This window comes from Erpetoichthys calabaricus, chromosome 1 (assembly GCF_900747795.2).
Source record: "Erpetoichthys calabaricus chromosome 1, fErpCal1.3, whole genome shotgun sequence".
In the NCBI taxonomy this organism is placed as follows: domain Eukaryota; kingdom Metazoa; phylum Chordata; class Cladistia; order Polypteriformes; family Polypteridae; genus Erpetoichthys; species Erpetoichthys calabaricus.
The window spans coordinates 198165342-198190606 of NC_041394.2; the positions used below are offsets into that span (position 1 = coordinate 198165342).

Here is a 25265-nt window from a genome sequence, read left to right on the forward strand (position 1 = left end):
TGTGTTCATTCTTAAAATGATCAGTATTTTATATATTAGTTACAGGATCTTATTAAAGATCGGTAATGTGACATGAACAGGCTCAGTGTCAATCATTACATCAAGTACAGTAAGCTCAATTTTCAATGATATTCACTGAATATCAACACGCTGTGGGTCTGTGAAATGTTTAACAGCAAGCACCTATACAAATGAAAAAATAAATCTGAAATTATGAAAATGTACACATTAGGATTTATTTTTTTAAACAAAATAGAACAATGCACAATAAAATACTGTACATACACAGGGAGTTTTTTTCCTTTCTAGTGTTAATAAGTGTTTATAGAACATTTTTCACACATTTACATATTTCATATTTGCATGCAAACATTTGAAATGGCTGACTACTAAATGCAATATTAAACACAAATTTTGAATTAAAAAAAAAAAAACAGAGAAGGAACTTAGAAAGAGAATTGTGAACACAAATACACAAATGTGAAATTCAAGTACAAAGCTTTCAAAAAAAAAAAAATATCATATCCGATCGATTTTCTTACTTTATTTTCAACACCACAGTGTTCCACTGCAGGTGTAATGGAGCTGGGCGTACTTGTCACATCAATAAAAGAAGATTATGAAAGAATTTTGAAAAAAAAGATATACTATTCCTTATTATTTATTACAACAGGATAACCTTTACTTGTATTATAATAACCACAGCCGAAAACAATTGCTGACACAGTCAAATTGTACTCATGAATATAAATTTAAAGAGACTGTACTAACATATTCAGCCAAATCTGTTGAAGAATGTGATTTAGGTAAAAATATTCTGAACTAGATATGGTATGGGTATTGTAGTCTCCTTCAAAGAAATGGCCATCCTATTGGTGTGATCACCATTTTACTGGACTGTATGAGGTAGATTGTAGTGGCACTGACAAACACATTTGTTTCTCCTCTGTATCCGTACACATTAAAATCATTTTTCATGACCTCCTTCAGTAATCCTACCTGTAAATCAAATTCACATGGATAATTTAGCGCTCATGTTGACAAATAAAATTTCAATTCTCTCTAAACATTAACCACAGATATGAACAGAAAGTGTTAAACATGAAATGATAACCTTTCACATAAACTCAGGGAGTGTTTTCCCTTTTGTTAAAAGTTGCACATAAATACAGTATGCCACGTATAGAATACTATGCATTATAAATGACACAAACTCTTATGGATTAGTTAAATAAGGTTAAAAACTATGGAACAGAAATATCCTTAACATCTACGGTATTTTACATTACCAGCTGACTGTTAATAAACATCGTTATTCATGTGTTTTCTTTGTTCTGATCAAATGCATCCCATGTCATTTATGAATGAAACAGCCTAAGCATGAACAAAAAAAAAATCCTCCTAGATGACTGAGTAGTAATGCTCGGTGCACAGAGCTGTGTCTCAAGGGGCCTATCACACTTTTGACACATCATGTTGCCGGTGATTCTGCTGTAAGTGGGTTTTCTGTGTTTTACAAGGGAAGCCCCCCTACATCCTGAGAAAAGATGCCAATACTTGCATCTGTTAACTTTAGGTTAGGCTTAGGTTTAAGTTTAGGCAGCTCTGTCTCTAAACAGAAAGAGACCTCCTTGATATAGTGAAGAACATAAGGAGTGTTGTGATCACCAGTTGTCAATAACCCTATGTGATTTAAAAGTCACTGTGTTAGTCTTTTGCAATGCAACGCCAACTCTTTGGTTTATTCCAGATAAATTAAGTGGACTTTAAAAGATGAAACAACTGCAGTAAGTAAATTAAAAGGCTCAGGGTAGGCCAGTTCATAGGGGTTACAGAGGGTCAAGAAGAGAGAGGCTGACATTCATCAATGGTCCTCCTCCAGGGTTTTTTTTGTCATTGTGGATAAGACAGTCAAAGGGTGTTGATGTGTAGGGGTGTACAAAAGCTAAAAGGAATGGAGCCACGTGATGTCTGCAGTAGGTACTGTGCAAAATATTTCATGATTATATGCATGCCAAGGTCCATTACTTAGGTGTAATCAGTTCAAATGGAATTTCATTGTCCTTGATGAGCTTGTTAGCCATGGATCCCACACGCTTTCTCACAAGTTTAAGGTTTGTTTCATGGAGCTTTTTCTGGGTCAGGTAGCTCTCTCTCTTTATTTGTTCCTTAACTGTTGCAGGGACATCAGGAATCAAGTATTCCAGAAGAAACTTTGTGAAGTAGACAATGTGCTGAAAGAAGGCAAACACACAAAGAAAACAAACTATAAATAAGAACATAACTTAAATGGAAATTTATGATTCAGCTTTAACATTTTCATACTTTAAAGTTTTTCCAAGTTTTATATGAAGAGAGTCCTTACATTCAACAGTAATGCAAAACACAATTAACAGGTCAACAGCAATAACAGGAGCATTTGCCTGGTCAAATATGCTAGGAACCCCAAATCTAAGCAAAAGTATGTGTTAATATACAAAGAGTTCAACCACTTTACAATACAATTATGATTTTATACTTGAATTGTGATTTAGAATATACTACATGATCAAAACTTTGTGGATACCTGACCAACACACCTATTTGAGTTTATTGGACATCCATCCATTATCCGACCCACTATATCCTAACTACAGGGTCACGGGGGTCTGCTGGAGCCAATCCCAGCCAACACAGGGCGCAAGGCAGAAAACAAACCCCGGGCAGGGCGCCAGCCCACCACAGGGCACACACACACACACCAAGCACACACTAGGGACAATTTAGAATTGCCAATTCACCTAACCTGCATGTCTTTGGACTGTGGTAGGAAACTGTAGTACCTGGAGGAAACCCATGCAGACAAAGGGAGAACATGCAAACTCCACGCAGGGAGGACCCGGGAAGTGAACCTGGGTCTCCTAACTGCAAGGCAGCAGCGCTACCCACTGTGCCACCATGGTTTGTTGGACATCCCATTCCAAAACAATGGCCATTAATATGGTCAAGGCAGGGCCAAATCCATAACAGCCTCCACTTTTCTGGAAAGACTTTCTACAAGAATTTGCAGAGTGTCTGTAGGAATTTGTGCCCTTTCAAGCAAAAGAGCATTTGGGAGGTTAGGTACTGATCTTGGACGAGTAGACCTAGATCACAACTGGTATTCCAGTTAATCCTAAAATGAGTTCCTCCACACCAAATTCATCATACCATGTTTTTGTGCACAGGGGGACGGTTAAGCTAGAACAGAAAAGGGTCTTCCCCAAAGTGCTGCCATAGAGTTGGAAGTGTACAATTATCTAAAATGTCTTTATATGCTGTAGCTTTAATAGCACCCTTAGCTGGAACCAAGGGGCCTAGCACAAACAATGAAAAACAGCCCCATACAACCACTCCTCCTTCACCAAGTAGGCACAGAGCAGTCCAGAAGGTAGTGTTTTACAAACCCAGATTCATCCATCAGACTACCAGATAGTAAAGTGTGATTCATCACTCCAGATAACATGTTTATACTATTTAAGAGACCAATGACTACATGCTTTACACCAGTCCAGCCAATGCCTGGCGTTGCACATAGTGATCTTAGGCTGGTGTGTAGCTGCTTGGCCATGCAATCCCATTTCTTGAAGCCCCTGACACACATTTATTGCACTGATGTTCCACCCACAGGCTGTCTGGAACTCTCTTATGAGTGATGCAAGCAGAAGGTAGGTGATTTATTTGAGTATTTGAGTTATACATGCTGCTAGTTTTGCATGGTCTACCACTTCATGGCTGATCTGTTCTTACTCCTAGACATTTCCACTTCTCAGTAATAACACTTACAGTTGCTAGGGGCAGATCTGGCAGAGCAGAAATTTCATGTACTAATTTGTGGCAAAGGTGGTACCCTATGACAGTGCGACATGTAATATCACTGAATACTTCAGTACAACCCACTCTACTGCCAATGTTTGTCAATGGACATGTGAAAAATGGCTGTTTCACTGGTATCATGCACCTGTTAACAATAGGTGCGGCTGAAACACCTGAACTCAATAATATGGAGGACTTATGGCCATACAGTGCATATAGTGGTGGGGAATGGTGTTGCAATACAGCAGTAAACAATTACAGCTGTAACTGGAATAAGCTACCCCAAAATGGTAATCAACTTCCTTGATTACAGGCACAGAATTAAAACAAAATGGAAAACTAATAATAAACATTTGGAAAAATCTCTAAAGTTTTGAAAGATATATAGATAGATAAACTTGCCAATGCTCTGAAAATGAAACAATAATAACCAGATAAGCAGTATAATTAATCCTGTACTGAAATTGTACTGTTTTCCTTGCAATTTATTAGTTAATAAGTCTTGTTTATGGCTGATAAAAGTTACCTATTAATTCACAATATTTACTGTCTAAATAACAAAGCAATGAGCCAAATATACATCAATGCATGTATTTGTTAATTTATTCCTGTGACGATGCGGGTTTGTGCATGCTCCCCATCTTGTCAGGGAGCCCTTGAACCCGTCACCGTCAGTAATGCTACCGATGAGTTAGGCAGTGAAGCAACAACAATGTAGCAAGAGGATGGTGTATAAAAGTGCCAAGTGCTTTTATTAAAACAACAGAACAAAACAGTGTTCAAATTAAATAAGTGCAGTGATTCAAAAAGTCTTCATTAAATAAATAATCTATTAAAAGCAGATGTGAAAAGTGGAGATTAAAGCAATAGAAAAAAAAAGTCTTTAAAACAACGAGGTTAAAACCATGCAGAAAGCAGTCTTTTAAAACATTACAAGCCCGGTGTCTTCTACCTGGTGGCTCCCCTACTTCTCCCGTCTGGACTTCTCAATAGGGGAGGCGCCCTACATGCAGCTGACCTTCTCTTTGCTTGCCTCAGCTGTTCAGTTCGCTTCTCCGATCCCTGGCTCCGGTAGGCTCCTCCTGACAGCAACTTGAGTTCCTCAACAACCAGGGCGCCCACGCTGGGGAATACACTCCCCAAGTCCCGACTCCTGCTGCCTTCCACGGTCTTCCGCAGAGAGTCATCCGCCTTCCGGTCACTCCCGCTCCATGATCACTCAGTGGAAGTGACCACTACTACTATTCCCTGGGTGTCGGCCCAACACCCAGGCTCCCTGTTCAGCTGCAATGCTGCACTCGCTCGCTCTCCTGCACCGACTTTCTCCTCCTGCAACCTCCGTTCATTATTTCCTTTTTTTCTCCCGCCTAGCCAACTCGCTCTTCTATTTAATCAAGAGGGCATGGCAGCTGTGGCAAATCAGCAGCCCCAGGAATAATCACGGATGCGGATGGTCTCTCACCTGTGCACTTAGGTGAGAAACACCCACATCACGAATCGCCCTGAGAACCGCTTCAGCCACACAACCACCACGCCCCCTCACCAAGCCGCGAGCGCGGTGATTTATTTTAAAACTGGCCTTAGAACGGGAGCTGTGGACCCACTATACCACAATTCCTAGATGGAGGGCACATTTATGCATATATTAAGGGGCCGGGGGCATGCCCCTGTGTCTGATGTCATTTCCATTGTGCGGACTCTGGACAGAAGGTGCATGTCTACAATGCTGCCTTCCATGTGCAGCAGAAACTTAATTGTATGACAGCAGCATGCAGGGGCACGACTCTGTCATTTTTGCCACGATGATACGTATACACCTGACCTGATATAACCTACCCTAAGCTAACCTAACATTAAGTAACCTAACATACTATTAGGATAATACATGCATAACATAAATTAATAATAATTTAAATACATTAATAATACATTAATAACAATATTAATACTGTAATAGACCTGAACTGAAATCTCTGCAAATGTAACATTTTATCTCTAAGCGGAAAAGTGAATTCCTTGTAAACTAAAGGGTAAATCTATCAGTGAAACTGCTACAGCAGGCCTCAATCTGCAGTATGTGGCATCTGGATCTCTTCATCTGACAAGGCAGGATCAATCAAAATTGAATAACACTCTGGCAACGGATATCTTAGACACAAAGGTGGCTGATCTTAAAAAGTTAACTGCCTTGATCAGTGAGATTGACCATAACTCATCTTTTTCAATGTTTACAGACAAACCTGTACACCTATTACCATCCAAAAAGTCGGGCTTGTTTGCACTTAAGTGTTCTATTTCATCCAGGGTTCTCCCCCTGGGTGGGGTTCAAACCTCTATTTTACATCTGTTTAAAACATTTTTTATGTTAGCATTGTTGATTATTTGGTTGCTATATACTGTACCTCTGTATCTTTTCTGTGTGCCATATGTTTGTGTAGTTGGTCCCCAAGAGGCAAGATCACCTACCCATGACCATCTAGGGACTGGTCTCAGCCCTATAAAGGCTGAGGAAAACTCACAGTCCTTTGCAATTCATTGAATGCACTGGCAAGTTCTCTGGTGTCCAATGCTTATTTTTGAACGTTGATTTTCTGGATTTTTCACCTGTATGCCCTTTCTTTTGACTGTTCCTGGGATTTGTGTATTGAGACTTGTTTATCTCTGGATTGCCTTGTTCTTTCAGGCAACTCCTTTTTCCTTTGTGCTATTGGAGCTTATTTTTGTGCCACTGAACGCTTCTGTTATAGTAAATGCTTTACTTATAAATATTTTATATTTGCCTTTTTCATTACTAGCCAGAGTTGGTTAATAAAATTATAACATAAATGTAACATTCCATTTTAAATGTAAAGGTTCCCAAGACATAACTGGGTAACCTTACATTTAACTAATGATGCCTTTACTGAATATTTTCATAATTATTGTATATAAATGTACAATGTCATGTCTTTAGATTAAAAATTCAAATTCAACTGTAGAAAATTGACAATAAATATCAAGGCACACCACATTTTGATATAAAATTTTTTTTTTTTTTAATCAAAAAGAAATAAGACTTTTGGTAATGACATACCTCTACGACAATTATGAAAGCCAGCTTAGCTGCAATCACGTGCCAATAATAGATGCTTAGCATGTACTCATGAGGGTGTCCTGGTGGATACCTGAAATCTCGATACCTGTGAAAAAGCCACACAGAGAAATAACAAATATTTAAATTGAAGACATATTTTAGGTTTTAACTGAACAATAAATACAACATGCTTTCTTAAATTATGCACAATAAAACTAAATATTTACAAAAACTACTCCACATGGTGTCAATTGTATAATATATTGAAATAGCAGAACTTTTTCAGTGAAATCCATCTCTAACAAGAATGAATTCATTTTGAAAGATGGGGAAAAAAATATGAGGAATACAAAAAGCATGCTGCAAACTTTAAAAGAACTAAGTTAGTGCACTGTATTATAATTTTTACCATTTTAACATACCTTCTTAAACCTACTTAATCCAATTCAGAGTCATGCAGGGCTGGAGTATATCCTCGCAGGAGTATATCTTCTGGGCCCAAGACACTAGCCCATTTTAGACAGAGTGCTAACACACGCAGGCCAATTCGGCTCTCCTGTTAACCTAATATGCACGTTTGTGGGGGCGTGGAAGCAGAAAATTGGAGGAATAGTCATGCAGACAATGTCAGAACCTCAAAACTCTATACAGACAAGAAATAGCCAAAACGCTGTGACATATTTATTTATCTTTGTAAATATGGTTAACACCTTTACCCAAGGTGACAGTAAGTCATTATAGCTGGTGCCAGAGCAGGCTGTGATGTGCTTCGTGTCACATAATGAGTTGGAAGCTGGGATTGAAAGTTTTATTGAAAGCATGTGATTTAAAGGGCAAAAGCCTTAATCAATACACCACACAACACAAATGATGCCTCTTATAGATTTTCTTAGATATACAGTATGCCAACATAATGTGGAGGAGAAACTTTAATGGTGAAAATAATACTAATGGAGTGGCTTCTTGCACTGTATAAATGTTATAGAATAGTTACGATTTCATCCCTGTCACTGATGTGTTTTCTTTCTATTTAAACCTTTGTTTTCCTTTAAACATTATTTTGTTACCGAATATAGTTTTGTCTTCAGATTTCTGAACATTATTTTATTAATTACATTTATTTTGTTATATTGTGTTAATTATGTAGATGTTTCTTATGTTCCTTGTAGTTTGTATATTAAACCTAAGGGGGTAGGCCTCCTGAGGCCATAGCTCTGTTTAAGGGACTAGAGAGCCATTAGCTGGGTGCTATGGCATTAGTTAAAATTTCTGTTTTTGGCTATCCCTTGACTTTTTGTTTTTGGATTTCACATTTTACATTAGACTCCCCATTTCACTGCCAGACTGATGCACCTTTTGAGGCCTCACAAGAGCACTATAACATAGATTTTTGTTTGAGTTTAGAGAGCACGGCAGCATTAAAACAAATAAGAATTATACCATTCTAAAATTAAATAAATACCCTTAGTGCGTATAAATGGGATGCAGGAATTCTATTTAAATAAAAAAAATGTAATCATTTACATTACTACAATATTTCATGTATTTTGTTTGATACTAAAAGATGCTTTATAAAAATGTAACAAATACCAGCATTTCCAATTTTATCTGTCACAATACTTAGAAGAGAAGAACTTTAAAATCTTAAAGCAAACAACAAGAACCATGATGCTTACAAAATGATCAATTATGGTAGTTTGAGGCAATTCATTTCTTAATTTGAAAAAAAAAAAAAACAAAAACTGCAAAAACTGTCAATTATGCTTTTAGTTTTTAATTAAGCATAGTATCTTATTTGTCATTCAGTAAACACTGAACACAACTACAAACTGCCAGTGCCTTCAGAAACTATTTTTCCTCAATCCCCTTGTTAATTAGTTCCAATTTTACCTGTGTTTATAATGTTTCGAAATTACTTTTTTGTTCATTTACCCTACTTCAAAGACGCATAATGCTTAATTGTGTAGCAAAGAAGCTGAATGATCTTGTTTAGCCCATTGAGTGAAAGGATATGCTGTCTTGAGCCGTCTTGGGTGTCTAAATGATTGATGAATATCTAGATTTGATGATTATTTTTTACTCTTCCTTCATCCGTCAAACTGTTGGGATTTATGTATTTTTTTTTTAAACAATATTAGAATTAGTTCCTTCGCAGTTACATAGAAAACTTTGCTCCAATCCAAGGTACAGTGGAACCTTGGTTCACGAACATCTCGGTACACGTACAAATCGGTTTACGACCAAAATGTTCGCCAAATGTTTGCCTCGGTTCACGACCACACACTCGGTATACGAACAAGCCAGTTTCCCTTTCGGTTTGTACATGTTCAGTCTCTCCCTGTGCATTTCCTGTGCAGCGAGCAAGAGAGAGAGAGTGCGACACACACACACACACACACACACACACACACACACACACACACACACACACACACACACAGGCAGCACGAGAGAGAGGGGGCTGGACGCTTAAGGTAGGAAGGCAGTTAAAGAATGCACTGGGCTTGATTTTGTTTTCACTTCTGTTTACAGCGATCGGTTCGTAGCGTGCATTGTTACTTTTCTTGGTGGTTTATTAAATTACAGATTTTTTCAAATGTTCATTTTTTTCCCTGTGCTTAAAACTCATTAAAAAAAAAAGTGTTTTTAGCCAGTGGTTGGTAGTGCTATAGAGCGAACTATTGCAGTGTTAGTTTTCTCTGTTGTTCAAAGTTTTCTCAGTGTTATTCAATGTTTTTACATTTAGTTTACTATTACGCTGTGCATTCTATGGTTTAATTAACTATATTTGTTACAAACTTAAAAAAAATATATATTTACATACAGTTCGTATGGTCTGGAACGGATTAATTGTATTTACATACAATCCTATGGGGGAAATTGCTTCGGTTTTGGAACAAATTATGGTCGTCAACCGAGGTTCCACTGTATTTTGTAGAATTTTGCAGAATAAAATAAATACAGTGATCCCCCGCCTATCGCGGAAGTTACGTTCCAGACCCATCAGCGATAGGTGAAAATCCATGATATAGAAAGACCATATAAATAAACTTTTTTTTTTATAGTTTAAGCCTTAAAATTCCCATCCCACACACTTTAAACACATGTAAACTTATTAAATCACACTTTGTAAACACATATGATATGTGGATGTCGGGCTAAGGATATGAGTAACATCTCTTTATTATAAAACATTTTAACATCACGCAAGACAAGGCAGTGAGACAGAAGAACAGCTGCTGTACAGGCTTTTAAATGATCGACACACAGAGCGACAAGCAGAACAGGCATCTTGGCAGAAGCAGCACAAAGCCAGTAGCTGATCCGTTCACTTCTGCTTAGCATGCATTCAACTCACCCCCTTCACAAAGCGAGCAGCAGAGACGCGAAGTGGCAAAAGGACAGCTGTTGTACAGGCTTTTAAGTGATTGACGCAAAGCGCAACAAGCACAACACACAGCTGGCCAGCAGCAGCAGCAAGACACCAGCTGAACCGATCGCATGTCTTTAGCGTGCGTTCAGACCCCCCTTCACAACGCGAGCAGCGTTATAAGTGCTGCGAGAAAGAGATTTAACCACGCCCAGGGCACGAAATAAAAGACAAATATTGTTTTTACAAAAGTTTTAAGGTAAAAATGAAAATAATGCATATGTAACAATTCCCATGAAAATAACAATCTCTTTAAATTGTTTATCCGGTAAACCAAGCCCGGGGGTGGGCGAGCGAAGCAAGCAGGGGGGCAGAGCCCCCTGGTAATAATGATATTAATAAATCCACGATGTAGCGGGGGCGCAATAGCTGAACTGCGATATAGCGGGGGATTACTGTAACTGATTCTTACATAGCTACTGCTTGATAGCTAGCACTTCATGATGATCAAACCAACTTCATACTTCACAGTAAAGATGATTCTACATAGGTAATGCACATGTTGAGTTTGAACTACAGTACATAATTTCAGATGACTGGCAAAAATTTTAGGTGTCCTTTTATTAAGCCTTTTCCCAAATGTTTCAGGGGCTTCATCCATGAAATGCTGAACAGATTTACATTCAAGAAACCATTATTAAGATGGTTACTGGATTCTTATGTAGTTCTTTGATCAAAAGTCTTCTGGCCTGGATGCTGACTTGGGGAGACAGGTCAGTCTTAGAAAGAGTGCTTATGATTTCACTATCTTTCCATTTCACCTAATGATGGACTGGTCTATGGCCCAATAAGGACATACACTTCTTGTGGTACAACACGTCTGCTCACAGTTCTATCAGTGTACAAAGGATCTCTAAACAAAGCTCCAGAACTCAGCTGCATTAGTCACAATTTGTGAAAACCTTTTTTTAGTCTAAAAAATATATTTGTTGATAATACACTGAAGATGTGAGATTTATTTGCCTTGTCTGCCCAAGCAATGCAAATACTTCACAGCACAGAGAGCAGCAGGAATTACTCTGCATAAAGCATTTTTGATGTAAAGTGCAGTATATTCTACAAAATAACTTTTATATAGTTCTTTTCAGTAGAATCTGGTTTAAAATGGTTTATACAGTATGTTTTTCATTTATAGTGATGTGCACAGTATAGTACCAGAAGCGTATGATGGACATTACATATAACTGTATCATAAAAATCCAACATTGTTTCTCTGGCAATAATTCTGTATATTATTTATTTATAGAGTACAGTTTAATACAAAAAGTATTGCTCAAATTAATATAATACAGTTAAAAAGAGAATTAAAATAAATAAAAGACAATGCAAATAAACAAATAAAGTAAAAATGAGAGTCCTTAACTGAATCTAGCATAATTTATCTATATGTAAATTTAAGTTTCTAATAGACTTAATGGTAAAAGTCCAATGCTATGATCAGAAAGCCCCATTGTGCTGAAAAAGATGAACCACTAGGAGCTTCCAAAGCCAAAAGAGCACTCAGCTTCTATAAATGAAAATAAATAAATGTTATTCGTTACCACAAGAGGGCACCAGTGATTTGACACAGCACAAAGTCTAAAGAACTGCACTTGAAATGAGCTTCATGACACCAATAAGTGGTAAACTTCTACAGATATTTTTTAGCAATGTTCAATACACACCTGGCAGCACTGGTGGTGGCCTCTGCCACCTGGAATAATTACATTCACTGCATGTTGTACACATCGGTCAACTGTGCATCTTGAATATACAAGGTAAGAGGAAGATGGTCAAGTTGCCTCAGGATGGGTGATTGCCATTATCCCATCAAAACCCCGCTGCCCTTGCATGGGCAAAGTCTGCGTGTAGTGTGCTATGCTTTTCTCAAATGAAGGTAATTCCCATTATAACAGCTCTTTAACTACTATATCCACATTCTAAGATGCTTTAAGGGCAGTAAATGTTTTTTTTTTTTTTTTTTTAAACATTTCTGGACTTGTTCTCAAATAAAGCTTAGACTGTGGAAACAAGTGTTGAATTACCAACACCCCAGCTTTATTTATCCTGTTTAATTTTTCATAATTGTTGTGATAATCATAGTCTATTTTGTCCAAAAACTCTTTACAGATATTGGAATGTAATTGTGGATAATGTGCTTATCTGCACATTGAAGGTAAATAAATGCATCAAGGCAGTCGTGTATTTTATTTCCTGACTGCTCATCACTACTGTTAACTTGGCGTGGGTATAATGTGCCTGTTGCAAAGAATGTGGTTTTAGATCAGAAAAAAAAAAAAAGTCGATTAGATGCTCCGCCAGTGTGCACAGACAATACACAGACAGCTTAATTCTCAACACGTGCTAATATTTTTGTCTGGTTTACTTAGATTTGTATAAATATTGATAACTGATTGTACAAATTACAATGTGAACAATTAAAATAAAGAGATACTGTATTTCATGCGAGTATTGTACAATTCTGTGATATTTGAGGCAGTCGTTTGGTTTACCTTTAAACTTGAACTTTAAGAGAATTCAATGAAAAATACAAAAATTCTACAACTCCAACAACTGTGCCATCTTTTCAATAACACGGCAACACAACAAAACTGCCATCTCTTTATTCTGTGGCAGCCTCGCCACCCTCTTTTACCGCTGCTGCCACTCACAATCCCATGCCGCCCCTTCCTTAAACCTTCTGCCAAATCTAGTTATAAAGATGAATTCTTTTCTTTCACAACACAGCAAATACAGTATTTATTAAAGAGTGTTGGGTCTCTTCTTTCTTTTCATCTTACGGAGAATGTGTTAGTGAATTGTTAAGTAACCATGAATCTGCAGCTTAGGTGAATTAAGCAAAGTGAATAATACTTTTCTCACATCAACATTACATTTAAATTCTAAAAGTTTAAACATTTAGTTTCTAGTACTTTAGCAGATGATATCTGTAGTACATATTCTATACCTACTGATTCTGGCTGGAGTTAATTAAGTTCAGTTGATTTTAAAGATGTATTAGAAAGGTAATTAAATTACACTGGTATAAAAGTACAGGCTGAAACTATTAACAGCATCAGCAATTATTTCTTAGGTTAATTGACTTTGAAATCAAAAGAAACATTACTGCTGTAGGATTATCCTTATGATCCTTAATTTGGTAATCGGATTAGAAAATGGGTGGACAGATGAATGGTTATATTCAGTGTACTGAACTATTAAATACTTACACCAACACATTCAAAATACATGTATTTACATTTAAAAAATAAATATATTACAAATAAATGCCATTAACATCCACAGTGTTGAAGATACTCAGTTACACTAGAAATTCAGATGCTGCCTAATGTTTTCATAACATCCAGTAACTAGACAAGCATCAAACTCCACATTTCTCCACATCCATAAGGCTACTGATTTTCACTTTCTGTTGTCCAAATTGAGGAAAAGCAAGCACAGAAATCATAGAGGCGTTTTGGTGTAAGGTGTCATGTCCCAATAGGAAGCCAGTACTCTGACTACCTTCACGTTAGCATAAATTTCTCAGAGCATGAAAAAAGTGTCAGATGTGCGGCACAGCCCTGTGTGAGCTCAAAGTGTCCCATAGTTGTTAGAAATGTCCTGGTGATGAATCTCTACTTAGATGAACACAATCCATTTCACAGATACTTGAGTGAATTGGCAATCATTATCAGGAGAGGTCTCTAAATTGGGAGGTCATTTCTACACTTTCTTAGACCCATGGAATACATTATTTCCCTTTGGCTATGAATTGGTTAACGTGAACGGCAACAATATTAAGAAATACTGTGGCATTCACATATTCTTCTCATATCCTGGTGGGTGCACTATTAACACAAGCTCCCAACCTGGGACCAAAGGTAGGCCATGAAAACACAATCTACACCATTGTAAGCTCACCGGACAAAAGATTTCCCACCTATAGCTAAATCTTATTTAATAGTGTTAAACTCCTCTGTGATACCAAAGGTCAGCTGCATTCACTCCTCTAGCACTAAATCCCAAAACTTATTCAGATTAGTCAGATGGCCACGTTGGCATGTCACTCGATGCTTCAAGAAGTCCCACAGATTTTCTATGGGATTTAAATCTGGGGGATTTTGCAGGCCAGTCAAGACATGGGAATGCATTCATAATGTTCTTATGTCTTGGAAGACTAGAGTAGCCATTATGTGTTTACTCTGGAGATGAAACACCAAAAGTAAAAAATGGTCATACAGAAGCCCAATGTAGCCCTTCTGGTTCAAGGATGTTGTCACTTCAACTGAAGGATCCATTTCCTCATAACTGAAACACCTCCAGAATATCAAAGAATCATCTCCCACTTGGAACAGCACCTTGCACATAGTTCTCATGGAAAGCTTCATGCAGATTACAATGTACCCGTTTGCCTTGCATTATCAGAGTACAAGCGGAAATACGACTCATCAGACCAGATAACATGTTTCCAGGTGTCAACAGTCCAGTGCTTGTGGCACAGCATCCACTTTAACCGTACAGCTTTATGAATAACTGTTAGCAAGGACCTCTTCCATGGTATTCTGTTCCTGAGGTCCATTGCATGCAGTTCCCTTCTGAGTGTTCATTCAGAAATGGCTTGCTAAGGGTGTGCACTGGCTGCAGCAATTCTTTCCTGGTGGCAAACTGGTTTGCTTTCATGATGTGTGACACACTACGACATTCCCTATCTGTGAACACTGTCATTCAACTGCAGTTCTGGTGACGATCAACGGTTGACTGTGATGTATGCCACTGCTGGAAGATGCGTTAATATGCTTCGACACACCCACACAAGTCTGCAACTTCTTGTACACTGTGTCCTTTGGCACAGTCAAACCCAATAACCTCTTTCTGCAAAACATTAACGTCTGTCACGTGACTCACTTTTCATGGAAAGAACCAAATACATATGGCGCATCACTACTTCTCATCGCTCTACAAACCCAGATGCACACAATACAACTATTTGTAGTATGATATTTATATTGGGGTGCCCTCAGTTGATGTCTAAATTATCACCTTTTACACGAGCAATGAGTAATTTCCAGCATAGTGAGCTTACCAACACCAGGCTACTTCATGTAAACACTGGCAAAATGAATACATGGCCTCACAGAGCTTTTACCACATATGGATACCAGTACCATCCATCAACACATTTTAAAACACTTAAGTCTTTTGTCTTGTGTACTTATTAAAATAAGTGATGGGAAAAGTATTGCTAAATGTCTACTATTGCTATACTAATATATAATATATTATATATATATATATATATATATATACACACACACACACACACATATACTGTATATACAGTGATACCTTGACTTACGAGTATCCCAACTAACGAGTTTTTTGAGATACGAGCAATCTCTTGGCCGATTTTTTGCTTTGAGTTGAGTGCTAAAATTTGGGTTATGAGCCAGCTTCAGATACCCCACCCCACTGCTAGTTCGTGCAGCTTGCCACAGTGAATGCCTCAACATCCCATGTCTCACTTGTTCACTTTAAGCAGTTAGCTCGCAGTGGAAGCTTCAGTGTTGTGCTCGCATTTGTGCTTGCAGTTATTTTGCAAAACTTCGTTTTTCCAACTATGGGTCCGAAGAAAGTGTGTGAGAAGGACAGTGCAGAGAAGAAGAAGCAGATGATGTTCATTGAATTAAAGGAAGAAATTATACAAAAACATGAACAAGGTGTTCGTGTAGTTGATTTGGCGAAGCAGTACAAGCGTAGCACTTCTACAATCTGCACCATACTGAAGCAGAAGGAGTCGATAATGGCTATAATGCCAGCCAAGGGCATTAAAATCATTTCTAAACAGCGGATATCTATCCATGAAAATATGGTGAAGCTGCTGATTGTGTGGTTGCCGGAGAAGCAGCTCACAGGAGATATCGTGACGGAGGCTAAAATCTACGAGAAGGCACGAGCGATTTACGCTGATTTGCAGCAGCAGACCCCAGGCACTTTGACAGACTTGGCATCGGGCGAGCCGTTTAAAGCCAGTCGGGGCTGGTTCGAGAATTTTAAAAAGAGGACCGGCATTCACTCCATTGTCGGGCATGGTGAGGCAGCAAGCACGGATATGAAGGCAGCTGAGGATTACCTCAAAACATTTGCAGGAATAATAGCAGCCAAAGGATACATTCCCCCAGCAAGCCTGGACATGGATGAAGGTGACATCAATGAGCTCATCGAGGAGCACTCTGAGGAACTGACAACGGAGGAGCTAAAGGAGCTACAGACGCAGCAGCACGCTGAGGTTTTGCAGGAAATAAGTGACGCGGAGGAAGTTATCTCTACAAGTGAGATAAAAGAAATGTTGGGAATGTGGGAGAAAATTTCAGACTTTATTCAAAAGAAACACCCAGTTAAAGTTTCAACTGGGCGCGCGACGGCGCTATTTAATGACACTTGCATGACACATTTTAGAAACATTCTGAAAGGGAGGATGAAACAGACCTCATTGGAGAGGTTTTTTTCAAAAACCCCTGCACATGAAAGTGAGGAAGGTGCGGCAAAAAGGGCAAAAATCAGTGAATAACATTCAGTTATTCAGTTCAGCCTTTCTCCACCACCTCCGTCAGCATCTTCAACTCGTCTGATCTCCAAGGTAAATGCTGTACATTATACTGTACTGTACTTAATAAAACCAGTTTATTGCAGTACATTCCATTGTATTGTGTTTTTATACAATATTCGATATTTATAAGTACATTTTTCTTATTTAAAAACATGTAACAAAAAAATTGCAGTGTTTTTTGGGGGTCCGGAACGGATTAATGGCATTTCAATTCATTCAATGAGGAAAATTGATTTGAGATAAGAGCATTGTGATTTACGAGCTCAGTCACGGAAAGAACTAAACTCGTATCTCAAGGTATCACTGTATATTATATACATAAACACATACACAATTACTTTTGAGCCCCTGAAATGAAGGGATATTGTTAAAAAAAATGCTTTATTTGCCTCACATTTTTATGCAATCATTTTGTTCACCCCACTGAATTAAAGCTGAAAGTCTGCACTTCAACTGCATCTGAGTTGTTTCATTTAAAATTCATTGTGGTAATGTACAGAACCAAAATTAGAAAAAAGTTGTCTCTGTCCAAATATTTATGGACCTAACTGTACATACACACACACACACATATATATATATGCATACACATATATATATATATTGTGGTCTATAGGGGGCACTCTCGCTCCCTTGAACTCTCAGATTTGACTCCAGACACCAGGAAAAAGTCCAATACCTATTTATTTGGACAATAATAAAGTGCACCAAGCACCTACACTCCACTATACTCATAAACAATCACTAATAATTAAACAATAATCAATCCTCCACTACCAGACGCGTTGCTACCCTTCCACCCAGCTCAGCATCTGAGGATTTCCCACAGTCATTTATAGTCCTTGACCCAGAAGTGTTTCGCCCTCTCTGTCCACGTGACTAGGAACACTTCCGGGTCAGATAAAAATACTTTTTCTTCACCCTGGAAGCACGTCATTCCTCTTGTCCATGTGACTCGGACGTACTTCCGGGGCGTAGGGCAAATAATCTTTGTTCCTCCCTGCAGCGTCCTCTACTGGCCCCCATGGTATCCAGCAGGGCTGGGGATAAAAACTGCATTGTCCAGGATTCCCTGCTGGCATTCGGGGCACCTCCATGCTGCAGGGAGGGCTCCACATGGCAGCCTGGGGGTATTGGCCGGGATGAACGGCCGGCCATATATCACAATATATATATTATATACACACACACACACACACACACACACATTATATATATATATATATATATATATATATATATATATATACACACACTCTACACAAACACAGAGTATACACAAGAAAAAATTAAGCCCACCAATAAATAATATGATTTTCAAGAGCCCTACCTGCAAGTTGTATCTGTTTCATTGTTAAACCACATGGGTAACTTGTTTGGTTTGCTCCTGTCTGAAAAATCAGAGATATTGAAGACAGACAGTGTACTGTTGATGTAGCCTTTCATGGTATTGTTCATGTTATCAGGATTTGTTGGAGAATACTGGTCTGTGTATGGTTCCACTGAGAGAGACCAGTAGTAAACTAAGCGAGGAATCATATCAGATGTAAAAGCAATGATCATAGCCTGTGGGAACAGAAGCACAAATTTCATTCAGCGGGAAATATACAGTATGTATGAGATTTTTACAAAGATCAGACATCTTATAACCTTGACTGCTGGCTGCATTTTCTGCATCTCTCTGTCTTATTCTCTTACTATTTACCATATTGCAAAAGGTTTTTAAACTTGGAACACTGCAGTCCTTTCATGTTTTTATTACCAAATGTATTCAGACTATTAAAAAGAACCCAATTTGTACTTCTTGTGTCACTTTATCACCAACACCAGGAACACACATGCCATATTTGACTCAATTATATTTTTCCCACCATTAGAAGGAGGAACTCGCATGAAGGCATTACTTTAACACTGAGACACATATTTGCGTACAAAGCTAAGATGATCATGAAAATTGCTGCTTTGCCATTTGTTCTGTTTTTGAGTTTTGTTTATTCTCTCAACCATGTTGAACACTATAGGGAATACCAGTTTTTGTTGGTGTCTGGGATATTTCCACATACGCCATGTTTCATTACCAATCAAGATTTCAAAATGGTGCATGCACTTTGTGTTTATTCCAGTACACTTGTGATTCAATTTTATGCAAATGCCATCAATGTCTCATGTATGATAACACAAGCTGAAACTTATCAATGACTACAATTTCAGCTCAGCTTCACCAAGGCATTCCCAGATCAGCACAGGTTCTGAAACAGGGCTGTGCACTTTTATGGCAAGTTCTAGATGGAAACAACACAGGACATAGGCACTTGCACATCACACTTATTTAATGTTCCTAGCTAGATTTGATTCAAATGAAAACAGTCCTAAGTCCTACACAGACAATTCTGCTCCTATTAAAAATCCATTTAATTAAATAAGGACATCTTAAAGACACTTAGTCCACTCTTCCTGTTAGCCAAAATATTAATGCACAAGTAAAGCAAATTTCACACTACAAATTAATTGTGAACCTGGGTGCAGAAACAGTTAAACCCAACTATGAGATTTAACAAGGAGTTATCTGAAATGATTAAGTAGTGCTGGGCGGTATACCGGTTCACACCGAAAACCGTTTATTTTTTTTAATGATATGGATTTTTCTTATACCGCAACACCGGTTTAAATTGCCTAAACAACGTTCGGAATGTGGCGCAGCGGGAAACTGTTCAAGTGGGGACCTTTTTCACTGCTACACTGCTAAACACAGATTTGTTGCACGGGGGCTCTTTTTCACTGCTACACCACTAAATAGGTAGTGGTAGTGTAGGTATTGTGCGGTGAAAATGGACAGAACATTCCGAAAATGAAACTGTAGCTGACGATAAAGTTGAACATGATGACACAGAAGAACTTTTGCCGAAAAAAAGGAGTCACGTCCGTTGCCTGGAGATACTTTGGTTTTAAAAGGTCGGATGTGGACCATTATGTTCAAATGTGTAAATACTGTTTCTATACTATTGGATAATACTGCAAGCCAAGTTGTACTTGTTTTATTTGTTTTCAATACAGTGTAATGTACCTGGGTACTGTGTAATAGTGTGATGACATGTTGACTTTATTCTCGACATTTCCACTTTAATCTCGACGCTTATGACGAGAATAAAGTCGACATGATGACTTTATTCTCTACATTTCTACTTTATTCTCGCCATTTATGTCAAGATTAAAGTCGATATGCTGACTTTATTCTCGTAATTTGTCATTAAAGTAGAACATCGTAAACTAAACTTCATCGTAAAATGAATATTTATTAGATTTTCTCAAACCCCATCATAAGTTATATAGCACATTAAATGCTTTGTGTTAAGTGTTCCCCAAGCTTCTTAAACTGACTTCCTCTTGCACTAAGAGGAGGCGCCCGCAGCGATCGCCGCACAGAATACATTCACTTCATAATATTCCTGCTCTCTGAACATTTAGAATTCTAAGATAAATACTTGATATAATTTTCATGGTGAAATGCATTAAAGCATGCATTAATCATGTGGGGGCACGGTGGCGTGGAGGTTGCACTGCTGCCTCGCAACAAGGGTGTCTCGGGTGTACCCTACCTTGCATTTGCATGTTTTTCTGGTGGGTTTACTCGGCATGCTTCAGTTTCCTTTCAAAGTCATGTAGGATGTGGGGTTTTGTTATGCTATATTGACCCTGCTAGTGTATGTTTTGCTCGTATTCACCCTGCGATGTGCTAGCGACTCATTCAGGGATAGGCGCAACCCTGAGTGGATGGCATAATTAAACATGTATAACGAAGATATTTTTAAAGTTCTGAACACTCCGCGGGCTAAGTTTATAACTAGTTTTAATTTCACAAAGACATTTATCGTGTGGTGATTGGTTTTGTGGAGAAAGAAAAAGGAAGGATAGGAACTGGGGCTTTGGTACATCAGATAGAGACAGCACGCGTGCAATAAAGAAAGCCCGCTCAGAAGAACATCCATTGAATTCTGTGTTTGTGTCTCCGACCACCACATCACAAACCCAACATTTACACAATATTTGAGTTAAACCTGTGCGATACCCATTCATACATCCAGTTTTTTGGAGCCTTATCACACCTGCCATAAAGTTCTCTACACTGAACATACAACTGGGGACCCCTTACTGCGAGGGAGCAGCACTACTGCCTCACTACCGTGCATGTTTAATACCTGCTTTAATGCATTTCATCATGAAAATGATATCAAATGTTTATCTTAGCATTCAAAATTTTCAGAAAGCAGGAATATTATGAAGTGAATGGATTCTGTGCAGTGATCGCTGTCTCCTCTTAGTGCGGAGGAAGTCAGTTTAAGAAGCGTAGTGATTAACAACTGGGTCGGGGAACACTTAACACAATTTAATGTGGTGCATTAACTTATGACGGGGTTTGACAAAATCTAGTAAATTATACATTGATTTTAGGAAGAAGTTTAGTTTACGACATTCTATGGCAAGAATAAAGTGGAAATGTTGACTTTATTCTCGACACAGTTTGTTTTTTTTCTTCCCTGTGCCCATATTTTTTTTTCTTCACCATGGCCCCAATACGATTCCGTAGGTCTATACCACAAATAGCATTATAAATGCAAGTTGCAGTTTTATTATTTATGCATATAGCTTAGCTTGAAGCAAGGTCCATATTAATGCAGTTTGCCTAAATGATGGTTCAGTTGGTAAAGATGTCATCACCAAGTTGTACTTTTTTAATTTTATTTTGGTGAATACTGTACTGTGTAATGCACCTGGGCTTGAAGCCTTGAAGTAATAGTGCAACTATCAGTAATAATACTATTATTTATTTTATTGTTATTATTTATTAGTTTAAATATTATGCAGTTTAATGATGGTAAAGTTGTTTAAAAAGTCACTTTAACGTGTCAGTGCACAGAGAGAAGTTTTTGCAAAATTTGTTCAATAAAAAGGTTCTATATTTTGACTGCATCTGTCATGCAATGTGATTCCTTCTCTTCATTAGTGCCACCCCCTTGAAAACTATCACTTTATGGGGCCATGCAAACCTCTATTAATACTTGTGTGCACATTACAATGTTTTTTTGTACAATGTACAATGCTCTTGACAGTAGAATAGGTTATTCTTAGCCAGTAACTGCAGTGGAAAATGTGGTTAACATCCACTCATGCATGGGGAAAAAAAATACCGTTGAATACCGTGAAACCGGGATAATTTAGAAAAATACCGTGATAAAGAATTTTGGTCATACCGCCCACCCCTATGATTAAGATAATAAAGAGAATTGCTGCAATAAAAAACTTGTAGATACTGTGGCCACACCTAACTAACCAAGTTGAAATTTCTTGCCATCTACAGTCTTCTTAGGGTAATGAAGACTTACAGATGAGCCAAACCCATCATCAATTAGAATTTTGCAATGGCTCATAGCATATAAAGAAATTAAAGCTACCTGGGCAGAAAGAGAACATATCTTTAGCATTCAATATAACTTTTCACCTTACATACATATTCAGTTTTAATGACAGACAGACAGGTCTATCATTGTTGGTCTCCAGAGGGAAATTTGGCTTTTTACAGAAGCTCTTTAAATAAATACATACATAGGTAGGTAGGTAGATACATAAATAAATACACACACACAAAAACTATGGTCTGAACACAAACTAGAATGACTAAAAAAAAAGAAAAAAACTAAAATCAAAGACAAGTTTTGACTTAGCTGTCACAGTCCCAAGTGAAGCATTATGCAGACATATTGCTGTTGGTATAAAGGAGTCCCAGTAGCATTTCTTGATACACTTCTGCTAAGTGATTCATTGGCAGAAAGTACTCAGAGTGAGGGTGTGCAACATTGTTCATAATGACACTCGGTTTTGTTTTAACTCTCTTCTTTGCTACTACCTCAAGGGGGTCCAGAGTGTGTCCTATAACTGAGCTTGCTCTTTTAATTACTCTGTTGATGTTTAATGTTGCTTGTGATCAACCGTTTTACACAGGTGGTAGTGGTGTCAAAATAGTATAGCTTATCTTGTTTTTTGGATCATCTGTAATGCTGAAAAGCACTATGCTTCTACTCCCCTAATTGTTATTTTAATGCATTTTTTAAAATTTCTGTACATAATACTGTATATGCTGTAATTCTTTCAAAAATAATGAAATGTACCCCTTGTCATAAGTGGCTTTTGGATAAACTGATATCCAGTGCAGGTTTTGCATTAGATTTTGGAAATGTAAAGGTTCTAGATAAAGTTTTCACTTCTACTTACATTTGTTACCACAGCCAAAATAGCAATCCCTTGAAGAATTGGCTGCCATGCCCCAATATCCTGTGCTTTCTCAGGCACAACGCGACGGTACTGTGTAGTCAGTTTCCAGGCATCCACTCGAATCTCAAACAAGTTATTGAGAAGTGCAAGAAGTGGGGCAAGAGGAAAAGATGCCACAAATAAAGTCACAAAGCCAAATTGGATGACTAAAAGCAAAAGAAGAATATTATTTATTAAAAAGTTTCACAGTTTTGCCTTAATTAGCCAAGTATGTAAATTTCATAACAAAAAAGCATTTACTTACAAGACAAAACCACCACCCCAAATCAGCTTGTCTGCCTACTGCTACCACCAAATTGAATATGAAAATTTAAAATGTCACAAATATTTGAAAATTCTACCTGAAGGCATCCCTTTGCCACAGAGTACACAGTTGTAGCTAGGAGCTCTGGGCTCCATGAATCTCAGTGACCTGCCTACTAACGTCTCAGCAGACATGGAAGTGCTTTACAGAGACTACAAACACAAAACTGTTGTGCAAAAATTTCACTACAGAATACTGAGAATGCGGGTGCTGCAGCTTATTGCAGTATATGAGGCTAATGCTATCACACTCTGTATTTAAGGGGTAAGGGGAGAGTGAGCAACAAGTGCTTTGCTTAGGTCAGGTGTTCTCCATGCAGGCTGCCCATAACCTCCCCTTAATTAATAATGCTGCAGGAGAGCTTCACAGCACTTCATGGACTGGAGTTTTTATTTATTATTATTTTTTTTGTATATTTTATTGAATTTAGCATGTAACATTCCATACAATCAAGTCAAACTTAACAAAACTAAATTGAATTCAACCCCTACCCATGAGAAAGAGAGCAAGGTCAATAGCCAGAGTAAAACTTTGAGAGTAGTAAATAGGGAAAGGAGTCCTCCCCAATATAAATACTTATTCTAAAATGTTATTGATTAGATCCTGCCAGGTTTTAAAAATGTTTTGAACATATCCTCGAAGTGAAACTTATATTTTTTCCAATTTCAAATAGTATATAACATCAGTTACCCATTGACTTAAAAATGGTGGGTTAAGATTCTTCCAGTTGAACAAGATAAGTCTACGTGCTAATAGTGAAGTAATGGCAATCACAGATTGTTTGTCCTTCTCCAAACACACCTAACATAGCTGTTAATGGGTTAGGAGAGATTGTGACACCAAGGCTGTCTCGTAGGCATTTAAAGTTTTTTTGTCCAGAATGATGTTAATTTGGTACACACCCAAAACATGTGGCCTAGTGAAGCTGGAGCTAATTTACAAAATTTGCAGGCTGGATTGTGCCCTGGAAACATTTTGGACAATTTTAAATCAGATAGATGTGCTCGATAAAAGATTTTAAGTTGAATGATTGAATGCTTTACACATATGGAGCTATAGTGAATTCTGTGCATGGCTGCCTTCCACTCCTTTTCTGAAATGTTAAGTAAGAGATCCTTTTCCCACTGTACTCTGGGATCTTTAAAAGGAAGGGACTTTAAAATGGTTTTATATATTATAGAAATGCTGTCCGAGTCTTCAAGACTGAACAATATTTCTTCTGGAATAGGAATTGGTGGAAGGTGAGGAAAATTGGGCAGATTTTGTTTAGCAAAGTTTCTAATTTGGAGACAGGGGAAAATTGTTTTGATGGGAAGCTAAATTTGGAGTATAATTGTTCACAGGATGCAAAGACATTATTTATATACAAATCTCTAAAATGATTTAATCCCATACGTTTTCCAAACATTAAAAACTGTGTAAGTTTGAGAGGGTGGAAAAAGGTGGTGCTACAGATAAAAGCTTCTCTAACTTAAAATTCTTCCTACATTGGTTCCATATTCTGAATGAAGGACAACTGGGTTGTTAGTATATTGACGATAACTTGTATTTATTTACTGGTGTACAAAGCAAGGAATATAAAGAAGTACTGCAGGATTTAATTTCTATTCCAGACCAAGCTAGTATGTGTTCATCTGTTTGTGTCAATGTCCAGGTTTTTTTTATAGCTTGCATATTTGCCAGCAGTAATAAAACTGAAAATTAGGTA

The 25265-nt window shown here is 37.8% G+C and overlaps 1 protein-coding gene across 2 annotated transcripts in view; it reads right to left on the reverse strand.

The window, feature by feature from the left end:
* Window positions 1-211: 211 nt before the first annotated feature.
* ano6 (anoctamin 6) overlaps window positions 212-25265 on the reverse strand; it is a 143103-nt gene continuing 118049 nt past the window's right edge. The window contains exons 17-21 of one of the 2 annotated variants that reach the window (XR_007933806.1): window positions 23194-23399; window positions 18257-18492; window positions 6908-7013; window positions 824-2234; window positions 212-785 (exon numbers count right to left, since the gene is read on the reverse strand). Coding sequence is in view for 1 of the 2 variants with exons in the window: in XM_028810683.2 (XP_028666516.1) it covers window positions 2025-2234; window positions 6908-7013; window positions 18257-18492; window positions 23194-23399 (758 nt within the window). In the remaining variant the exon portion in view is untranslated. The other variant, XM_028810683.2, reaches the window with a different exon arrangement.